The sequence below is a fragment of the Argiope bruennichi genome, chromosome 1 (genome assembly GCF_947563725.1).
Source record: "Argiope bruennichi chromosome 1, qqArgBrue1.1, whole genome shotgun sequence".
Taxonomy (NCBI): domain Eukaryota; kingdom Metazoa; phylum Arthropoda; class Arachnida; order Araneae; family Araneidae; genus Argiope; species Argiope bruennichi.
The window spans coordinates 56,017,783-56,029,818 of record NC_079151.1 but is presented as its reverse complement, the minus strand read 5'-3'; the positions used below and the strand labels follow the sequence as shown (position 1 = coordinate 56,029,818).

The window sequence follows — 12,036 nt, the reverse complement described above, 5'->3', positions numbered from 1 at the left end:
AAAGTTTCCATAAATCAAGTTAAAATTAATGTTAAAACTGATTGTGTCTTATATAGTAATTTTCAAAGTAATTTGGTAATTTTACTATGAATGATAATTTCCTTAATGATAATGTTTGTAAATGTTGGATTGAGCAGAATGTGTCAATATTATTGAAACTCGTGGGTACATCTAATACCAGACTAGAGTGTGTGCTTGTCTAAAAGGGCTGTTATCTCATAATAATATCTTAGATATGATATCCATTGATTAACTAACGAAAATTGTAGTAGAAAATCTCATGTACATTGTCACAGTGCTTAAGAAATAAAGAAAATATTATTTTTATGCCCCTCATATGTAAATATACAGTAAAATTATGTTTTGTTCCCTTGCAGTGTGTCTTCTCTGTACATAATGTTCACGAACATTCAAATCAAAGCTAATTCCTAAAATAGATTTTAAACAAATCGTTATCTAATAAAAAAAAATGTGATGCCAAATGCAAAAAAAAAAAAAAAAAAAAAAGCTGAAAGAAAATATTAAAATATTATGAATCAGCAGACCTCAGCCTTTTACCCTTTCTCATAAATAGTAGAAATAATTCCCAACAATTCATGAAGCGAGAATATAATATTTGACATAGAACCACAATCTACAAACATTTTTAACGACTGAAAATTTCCCAATCTATCTTTTAACCCAGCTATTTACCATAATAGAACTGCCATAAACACTTCAGAGTTCTGTAGGAATAAAATTCCTAGTCGTAATAAAAATTGCGGAACTCAGCTTATTAATCTTTGCTTCCAGCATAGGAAAAAAGTAAATAAAATATAAAGTTTGCTATTCTATAACTAATAATTATTCATTCGTAGACATAAAAAAAAAACAAATCTATATGAATCAAGCGCTATACATGTATTAAAAATCGCGCATCTGATATAGATGTGTGCTATATATAGCAAGTAATAAAAAAGTATGATTCTTAAATGAATTCGAGATTTCAACGCATTATAAAATAACACGATAATTGAAAATATTGTATTTATCTGAGTCCATATGTTGAGTGAATTTTAAATATCATTGCATTACTTTAACAGATTTTTCTACATAAATATTTGTTCATTCTACACATGAATCCAATAAAGACTTCCGCTCATAAATATTTTATTCATATTCTTCAGAAATAATTTTCAATACACAGATTTATATTGAATGTTTCTTATTTTGTTAAGGATTCAGTTAACCACGTGGTTTTCCTGGGCGAAGCTAGCTGCCAATCATGTAAATATCACGTAATCTCCCTGTTGATGTTAGTATTTTTTTTTTCCAATAGGAGCGAACGACTCCTGTACTAGGGGGAGTGTAATCTCGGCTCTCTCTCTTTCGAGAAATTTTATGTGTAGTTCTCTAGGCTTACTACACTATGGCATATTCATATGCCTTTTGTTGTTGATGTTACCAATAAACCACATAAAAGACAACATGTGTCTTTAAGTCATTTCACCCAGACCACAAACTTCACTATCAAATAAATTATTGTGAAATGCATTAATTTTATATATTTTATATGATTTCTTATGCATTTTTGTTTTAATTATTTGATATGTCTTGATTATCTTGTCAGCAGTATCAGCTGCAGTATTATAAAGTCAAATTATTAGCTTTTGCGAAAGCATTTTGCAAAAGGAAAGCATTATGAACAATTTTAATATTTCTGAAGATTCAGTAGTTTGTAAACTTTTAAATGAAAAAAAAATGTTTTTTTTTTTTTTTTTTTTTTTTTTTTGGTAAAATTTTGAAATATATGCAAAAGTAAATTTACAGATTCTTTTAACGAAAAAAAAAAAATATGTACATATACTTGTGCAGCTACCTGTCTATACAAAAAATTTTAAAATTTATGTAAACACGAATCCATTAAACTTTCAAATGTGTTCCATATCACATAGCATGTTGATTATTTTTCAGATCATACACTTTTTGAATGATTGTTCGCAAACGTAATCTGAATGTATGAAAACATTTGATAATATTCATTCATTGCAATATGCTGGCTTTGATGCCATTTCGCAATTTATCATACATATAATAATTCCGTGAAATTGTTTTAACTGCGAAATATTTGCTCACATTTTTCACATTTCTAACAAAACTTATTGCTCAATCATTTTTATATATATAAATTATTTATGAGTAACAATTTATTTTTCTTGCAGGATTCAGATAAAGAACACAATAATCATCACAGTCAACATAGTTCTACACAAAGTCTCCAAGTAAGAATTTTATTTCATGTTTTTTTTTATGTATTAACATGATAATTTAACAGTGTCATAGTTTTTGAAATGGACATTTATTGATATATCCCATAATGGGTGTCATTTTCGGCTTGAAATTTTAGTAATTCGAATATATTTCTACCCTAATTAGTTTGTACTTAAACTCTGTTATTTGGTGAAACCATTTTTATATACTTTATAAAACTAGAAATAAAATTCAGTAGTACTTACTCTTTGGGTTTTTCTAAAAAATTCCTTGACCGTTAGTGTTTAACCCACTGTTCTTTTTTTTAACTTCTTAATTTAATTAGATATATTATTTTAGACATTTAAGATTGATGGTTATTGTTTTTGGTCCTTCCAAGTGGCATGCCAAAGTAATGATGCAATTAAGCACCGTCTTAGTTACAGATTTAAACATCCAAATTTCTAGAAAGGATTTATTGAATTTTGCTGATAAATTAGTAAGGCGTGGCATTTTATGCAAAGGAGTTAAAATGATATATATTAATGATGCTTTATTAACTAAAAACAATTTTTTTCTCTTAAATTCGAGAACTTTAATTATGCATATGACTGGAACTTATTTTTAGCTGTCACTTTTTTTGTAAACAGATGTATTTCGCGATCCTTGGCAATTCACTAATAAGATGTTTAATAAACATGTCAATTTTATTTCCTATTTTAATACTTTTTTTTATTTTAACAAAATTTTAATAATTTATTTTAGTAAGTTGAGAAAATGTATACCCTCGTTTATTTATTACGTTTCATGATCCCTTAATATCTACATCTATATGTCGTATTTATGTATTTCGATTAATATAATTAATATCGATTATTATTAATAATTATGAGTCAAAGTAATTAATCACTTTAATGCATTGACTAGTAATTATACATAATTACTGGTTATAAAGCAGCAATTGCTATTAAAATTAACCGCAATTATTATTATAAGCTTTTAATCATTATTGTAACGTCTACATCATTAATTATGTTTCTATAAATAATGATGTAATACTCGCTTTTAAATGCTTTGATAACTAAATAAAAGTAATGAAGAGACAAAAATCTGGCCAATTATACCTGACAAAATGTTAATATTATATTAATATTTAATGATTCATAAAATTTGTGTTTTTTATTGCAACTAAGTTAATAGCATCTTTTAATCGACCTGCTTGAGGTTCGCTTTAACTATGCGTCACTATACATTTACGTAGTCTACATACATTCAGAAATCCGCCATTATCTATAAAATTGTTAATTCCTTGAAATATGGACCTTTTAATGCCTTAAATTAGTAAACACTCCATACTTATCGAATAAGTATCTTATACAAGCCGATTTCCAAATTATCTAATATGATAATCAGTGTCAATTGGTTTGTGCCATTTTCATATGTTTTACATCTTCAGAAAAACTTTAAAATTAATATAGAATATTTTCACATTATTGCAATGGCGTCCATAATAAATTTTGTTTCCTTAAACCTTTGAACGAGCGATCATCAATTCCGTTTTCACAGTTTCTGGATATGAATCATTTGGCTCATTACCATATGAAGTTCAGTATTTTCATAAAATAGTAATTAGAACCATCTTGATAAATTCATACTTAAAGGGCACGATGCATCAAAACATGTTTTGCAAACCTCCCATTCGTTCCGCCTTCGGCAGATCTCTTTTAATGATGAATAATTATTATTCTCTTGCTGAATCATAGATCCTGTTTGGCTCCCAAAATCAATTCCATTGTAATGGCTGGTCTTTAAATCAACAAGGTGGTCTTGAAAAACGAATTACAATTTCTCAGATCGATAATTTTCTAATAATGAAAGTCTACTGAATGCTACTTCTAGAGGTTATAAACAATATTTATTGCTGTGTCAAAGATACCAAGGTATAAAATGTTTATAATTTTATTGACTGACATATTTTTCTGTATGGGTACGTAAAAAATAAATAAAGAAAATAAAATAAAGAAACGTAACAATTGTTCAAAATGGTCTGCAAGACAAACTTTTAGAATTACAGTATTTGAAAAATAGTTTCTTTTCATATTGCACGTACTGACTTAAAAAAAAAAGATTTTTTAAATATTTAAGTAATTTTTAACTGAAAATTGATTGGGATTTTGTATATTTTACTTTCTTGAATACAAAGTATACAAAGAAAAAGTGCAGTAATTGGAAAAGAAAAAAAAATCGAGCTGTAGCTTGTGACGAATCATAACTCCCCTATTCCGAAATAGACATTTTTGGAGTCACGCCTACCCATCAGAGAACTCAAACTCCCTTGAGAATAAAATGTGAATAAAATTTGGTATATGGTCTTTACACAAAATTTCTAGATTGCTGTCACATTTTTAACGAATTTTGTTCAAAGACTGGTTGTTCAAATATAACTATAAAACGAAGAGAAATAGATGGATAAAATTTAGTATAAAAATTTAACATTAAAAATAGCGATGTGTCTCAAATTTGGAATCAGATCCATTAAGGGATTGACCATCTATCGGTTTATACTTCCACTAGCATCAAAAACTCAATGACTTAACTATATGAATAATTAACTACATTGCATGTGATCAAGCGATTACAATGGTAATCCTGTAGTAATTCTGGTCTCAGTCGGCCGAAAAAAGTCGTCTGAAATACACATTTCAATTTTTGGTACTTGTTTATTAACCTTATCTTAGTGATTGATTTCCCAAAGAAATCGCGAAATATCACATACTAATTCGCTCTTTCCTAAGTATTGCTCATCAATGGCATGAAATTAAAAATACTTTAATACATTTATTAAGGAATACATGAGAAAATTACGAGAAAACTCTGCCATTCATTCATTAATAATTTTGGAGTATATTACGCTAAATAAAATATATTTAACATCATTTAAAATTCAAAATTTTTTGTGAGAATTTTATTTAAACTATAATTAAACTTCATGTGAACTGCACAAATAATATAGAGCGCCTTTCTTTAGCTTTCAACAGTAGAAGTAAAACATTGAAATAAATGTTAGATCTAACGTTTAAAATGGTTTGAATTTCATTCAGAAGTACTAAATATTATTAAAAATTATGCACATTATATTTTTAAAAAATTATCAAAATGCAAAACGCACATGAAATATAAATTCATATGATATGATTATATATATTTAATGATATATATATTTTTAAAATGATATATATTTTTTTAATTTTAAAAAGTTGTAAAAATAATTTTCGTACTAGAATATTTTTGAAAGTTATCATGGTAAAGCATCGAATTATTTTTCCATTAAAATTCTTATTAAGTTTTTCTTAAAAATTGCTCAGCGATGCATTTTTAAAAAATTCTAACGAATATTTATACCAAATTTAGTAAGTTCTATATCAGTTGGTCTTGCCTGTTCAGCTCAGACATACACACACGGTCTTCTGATATTTTTTCTAAAATTGTTACTACTTGGTTCAATGTTACTACCTGTATTGAATCGAGATTTAATTAAATTGGTCTATTATCTGATAATGGTTTGGTTTGGTTATATTAACGTCCCATTTGAAGCAACACTAGGGCTATTTTGGGACGGACCTCGTAATTTTGAACCACGGTCAGATGACGAGGACGACACCTGAGCTCTCCACACCACATCACACCAGGGGGAGGACATTTGGTCATGACGGATTTAACGTGCAACAGACCCCCGTACATGACGGTTCTTCGGTGGAATCGGGTCACGAACCTGAAACCCTCCGGTTCCGAAGCCGAGACCTTACCACCAGGCCACCGCGGCCTTTATCTGATAATGAAGCTATGAAAATATTAAGGTGATTAATTGACTCTGAGAAAACAGAAAAGTACATAATTTCTAATGCTTAGCACATTAAGAAGTTATTATAAAATTGATTGAAAATTTAATCTTTACAAAGCATGTCCAAGTTAAATAAAATGTTTAAAAATAAAATAACAAAGACTTAAGCTATTCTGCAGAAAAATAATAAAATTATTTTCAGGAAAAATTTAATTTTTTGTACATCTATTTAAAAGAAAAAGAATATATATACTATGTGTTTCAGAATACTGTGTGTAGCTTTCTCACTTGCGCTTCAAAATTAAATAAATTAGTGATTAAATACCTTCACCAAAAAAGTTAGTTTTCTGTAGTTCGATGATGTCAATAGAAGAGCTAAATCTTTTGTAGGAAGAACACCGGAAGTATATGGAAGAGAGCGAAAAGCGAGCCCAAAGACTCCGGCAACTCTTAGAGGCAGCGGAAGCAGAAAGGCGGGATCTAGCTGCTAAGCTGGACGAAGAGAGGAGGTAAAACCAATTGTCCATTATCTCTCTTCTATTGTCTTTCTAACAGATGCATAAAAATTCATTGGAATATATTTAGAATCAAAGTTTCATTATTCTGTTAATTTCTTAATTGTAGTTTCTAATGGTGTATAATTGTGCATTAAGGGTAATCTACTCACTGTTATAATAAATTAATCTGCGCCCTTTACTGAAAATTGCCCATTCAGAGTAAGAGGAGTAAAACAGAATAAGAATAACGCGAAAAATACTTAAAAATAATGCTTTCAACCGTTTTGCAAAGATTTCAACTACTGCATAACGTTATGGTATTTTGAAAAAAAATTCTTAAATGCCGATAAAAGAGACTACTGACTTTTACTGTACACTAAGTATTGAATGTGGCTTCGCTTTGATTCCAGCTTATCTAAGTGATCCATGAGACAAGGATTCGGATAAAAGAGACATAGATCAATTCTTCAAAATGAATTGGAGTACATAGTAGAAATTGAGATAGAATCCTTTAGCTTTTGCATATTGTTGCAGTGATTTTAACAACAATTTGACACCATTTGCTTCTTTCAAAGCGAGAAAGTTGGTTCCTGAGATACGGTGTAATTTCCAGAAAGTTCCATCCCTCACCTCGCCGATTGCAAGAGAAATTTTTTGCAGTTGTTTTAAATTTTAGTTTTAAAGTTGGACAAATTATTCAGCGCGGTAAAGCCTTTTTGTTGTCTGTGACATCTGCAATTATTTTTATTATATAATTCGTATTTTATTGCGATTGTATTTTGAATTTGATAAACTTATTCATTTTCGCATTTATATTATAACATTTTATTGAAAAGATCATTTGTAATTATTTTAATTCAAGGAAATATATCATCGTTTATATCTTTTTCTCTAATGAAAGACATTACACGGTGTAACAATACGAAGAATAAAAATAAGAACAATACGAAGGAGCACGATGCAACAATACGAAGAATAATAATAAGAACAATACGAAGGAGCACGGTATAACAATACGAAGGAGCACGATGCAACAATACGAAGAATAATAATAAGAACAATACGAAGGAGCACGGTATAACAATACGAAGAATAGTAATACGAACAATACGAAGAAGCATGGTACAACAATACGAAGAATAAAAATACGAACAATGCGAGGGAGCACGGTATAACAATACGAAGAATAAAAATACGAACAATACGAAGGAGCATGGTATACAAATACGAAGGAGCACGGTATAACAATGAGAAGAATAATGAATAATACGAACAGTACGAAGGAGCACGATATAACAATACGAAGAATAATAATACGAACAATGCGAAGGAGCACCGTGTAACAGTATGAAGAGAGAATCTTCTAAGATGGATACTGCCTTCTTAGAAGATTCTCAGAAGAAACTATTCAACATTTGCATTTCGTTTCGCCCGCAGCAACCAGTCCAACTACAGCGAGCAATGTGTTGCTAAAGCGCATATCGGCCAACGATTTTTGAAAATATGCTGAAGGGACATTTCCAGAGGATCAAAATCCATAACCTTCTTCCTCTTCTTCATGTATTTTTAAAAGCGTATCTTAAACCATTAAACTACTGGTAGCTGACACAGTTGAGTAACCAGTAAGCGATTCGTTCATTTCATGTAATCCTCTTCTGATCTTTTTATTTCCTTGTCCTACTTTTGTGTCACCCTTTCTATAATGGTTGCTAATGGGAGAGAGATTCTAAAAGGACGATTTATTTTGTCTTCTAATGACATGAAATGGTGAGAATGTCATTAGAAGATAATGCCAGAGAATCTCTAACAAGTAACCTTCATAATGTTGTGTATGATAAAAAGAAATGCTCACGTTTAATTGTGAAAGTCAGATAATGATAGACTGAAACTGCTTGATTTGTGTGTTTTTAATAGTTTTTGTAAGGTAGTTTCGATTTCATCCTTGTTTGTTCTGTTTGAGGAATTACAAAAACAATATTAATGATCTTTGATCCGGAAGATAATAAATTTGCCTCTGATGAAATAATGGTGAATTTCAATACCACAATAATAATATATTGAAACTATTTGATTATTGTGCGTTTGAGCTCTTTTTTTTGTGTGTGGAATCTCAGCAATAAATTCAGTATGTCCTATTTGAGGAATTGCACAAACAAAATTCAATGACCTTTGATTCGAGAGGTAATAAATATGACTGCGTTTTTAGGTCCTTTTCCTTCAAAAAAAATTACCTTGCTGGCAATTTTTAGGTCAAAGAAGGTTATGGTTAAAAACAATAATCCAGGTTATGAAGAATTCAAAAAGAATTTTAATTAGTTTTTACGAATTCCATTTGTTTTGAAAGAAATTGTAATTAGGGCATTAATATTTCTACTAAATAGCAAATTATCATCTCAAAAATTGCATCATAAACTCCGCTAATTGCATGGAATTTCATATTTCAATCTAAGGCAATAAATAAATTATACTTTCTAACTGTTATGTTTGCTGCTGAATTAATGTCGCGCTGTTTATGTTAACCGAGCTTATGATGTAAAAAAGTAACTACTTCAATAAATTATTTTATTGGAAAAATTCAATGAATTTCCAATATATTTAATTAACTGAATTGTAGTTAGTTTAACTAAATTATCAGTTAAATTAACTAACAATTCATAATCCATAAAATTAATTGGCTATCTTTCGCAGAAATTCTAATGCATTATTAATTCTAATTTTGCCATTTAAACAAGTCAGCACTAGAGTTAATTAAGTAAAGGCATGAGTCAGAGTTTAGCAGTATCGATTCATATATATATCACGGGATTTCAATTATACATGCGAAATGGTAATTGGCATCGTTACTTGATTAGATCTGGGCGTTTGTTTTAATTTTTAAATTTTGCTTAGTTTTAAATGTTTATAAATGGAATATTTCTTGACTTCAGAAATGATATACTTTATCATAAAGGTAAAGAGCACAATTTTTGAAAAATGTGGTTTTTAAATATTTGTTTTTTAATTATTTCAGAAAAGTAGAAGAACTAGAATTTCGAATTGAAGAAGAAAGTATAGGAAAAGATGATTTGCAGGTAGTTATTTTTTAAATATTTATTTAATTAAATTGAGGCAATAAATTAATCTTTCAGTTATTTTTGAGCAGATTTATGGACTGATTTAATACAAAGAAAATAATTTAAAATTCTAAAGCAGTTTTTTTCTTTCATTAATATGCACTATATAATATGGTTAGATTATTTTTAATTAAATGAAAAAATCACAATGTAATTTTATTGTATGATAGTAATATTTCTTAAAATTTTAACTTAATAACTTTTTTATAAATATTGCATTTTTCATAAAAATTTAAATATATAAATTTCGATATACTCATAATAACTTGATTTAACATCATATATATATATATATATATAAATGATTGAAAGCAATTCTCATGTGAAGTTGTTTACTTCTGTTAATGCCAAGTTCTAAGATGAAAAGAAAGTAACCTTGTTTATTCAAAGAAAAAAAGCGGATTATTTTATCAGCTGTTTTCTATGAACCTGGTAATTTCTTTTCTTATTTCTTTTAGCTTTTATTACTTCCAATAAAAACATTCTGATAAAAAAAGACATCATATTAATCTATAATGAAATTGACAAGAAAAAAAATGGTCTCATATTTAACTCACTAATTTTATTTAGTAAAACACTTGGGTCAGTCACTCAAAACAAAGTATTTCATTCAAACTTAAATAAAGTCAAATTATTTTATCAATCGAAAACTGAAATTGTAGCAAAAAATGCTTCAGCGACGCTATTATACTGTTGCATATGAATATCAATACTATTTTTTTGTAAAAAAAACTTTTTGGAGTTATGTCATGATACATATAAATAGTAATTAAAAACAGTTCACCTTTGTAAGTTGAAATATTAACACATCACCTGAGATTTGAAAGTTAATGAACTAGAATCGAAGTTGTTTGATGGTCTTTTTGTAGATGGAACGAGAGAAGGAGCGGCAGAAGATCGAGGATCTGGAGCGGAGACTAGAACAGGAGAAGCGCAAAAATGAAATGATTTCCCGAGGAGCCTCTCCTGTGAGTACTGATCCGTATTTGGTTGAATAATTTTGGTGCACTCATTTGATTGGAAAGTTCCGTTTCTTCAGTTTTCTATCAGTTGTCTGGCATCAGAATATTTGTTTAGTCTATTCTTGGAATATAAAAAATTTAAATCGAACAGTTCTTGAAAATAATATAGGAACATTCGATACTATGATGAAAAAATATTTTATATCTTTCGTTTTATCATCATGATAATATTTTTAAATAATCTTAATTTTTTTTATGATTCATATTTTAAGAATTCTCTTTAGGAAAGTAGGATACTGAAAATAATATACATACCTTGATTTTTTTTAAATTCAAAGTTGCATTCTTGAACTTTGATTTATATAAATATTTAACTCATAAAAATTTTTATTTCATCCTTTGTTGTCAGGTGCGAAGTATAAAAAAATGATTTAAAAGAATGTGCATATTCAAAATGAAATAATATTTGTAAACATTGGAATTTCTGTAGTCTTTGCAGTGTCTATATTTTTAACTTCATAATATTATTTGCCATATGCTATAAATTAATAAAATATTAACGATGGAATAAAATTAAATATAATGCTAAGTGCATTATACTGCTTCTAAAAAATGAGCATTACTATTGGTCTATTTTATACTGGCTCTGAATATTTCCATGTATAAGAATTTTTATCTTTAATAATTAAATGGAATGAAATGCCATTAAAAAAAACTTGATAAAATATAAAATGAAGGTTTTAAAAAATGGTAAGCGGTCCCCGGGTTTTCTTTTTTTACAGCATTTTAGAAATTTACTACTAAAAGGATATATATAAAATTGCAATATTTAAGTTTTAGAGTATAAATATTTTTCTACAATTTTTTTTCCTGATCTTTAAGTTATGTTTTATGTTTCTGCGTATTGCAATATATTTTATTCTGATTTATTAACATACAGATATAAAGCATATATAAAGCAAGCAGTTATATTTGTGCCCATTTTCAGGATAGCATACTAAAGGATGAGACTAAGCGATTAAACGAAGAAATCAAAGCCGTGCGTGATAAACTCAGAGAATCAGAAACCAAGCTCAAAGAACTGCAGAATAAAAAACAAGTAAGAAAGCTTTCTTCTTCATAGCAGTTTCGAGAAGTTCAAAGAACAAGAGAGAGCTATTGTTGAAAATATGTCTAAAATAAAACAAATGATTAAGTATTTTTTTTATATTCTCAAAATAAATTCATAATTGGCTGAAATTTTCAAATTTCAGCTGTATTGAAACCAACAAAAAAATATTTTATTATTTATACATTTAAATGACATGAATTTCATCAGGAGATTTCTACCTACTACTTGTTTTATGTATACCAACTGCAAAGCACATTCTGTGTTTAACTTCATTGCATAGTGA

The 12,036-nt window shown here is 28.2% G+C and overlaps 1 protein-coding gene across 2 annotated transcripts in view; it reads left to right on the top strand.

The window, feature by feature from the left end:
- LOC129963014 (restin homolog) overlaps window positions 1-12,036 on the top strand; it is a 101,447-nt gene that overhangs the window by 46,575 nt on the left and 42,836 nt on the right. For both annotated transcript variants that reach the window (XM_056077029.1, XM_056077021.1), the window contains exons 4-8: window positions 2,202-2,261; window positions 6,461-6,579; window positions 9,578-9,638; window positions 10,550-10,648; window positions 11,631-11,741. In XM_056077029.1, the coding sequence (XP_055933004.1) occupies window positions 2,202-2,261; window positions 6,461-6,579; window positions 9,578-9,638; window positions 10,550-10,648; window positions 11,631-11,741 (450 nt within the window). The remainder of the gene's footprint in view (window positions 1-2,201; window positions 2,262-6,460; window positions 6,580-9,577; window positions 9,639-10,549; window positions 10,649-11,630; window positions 11,742-12,036) is intronic.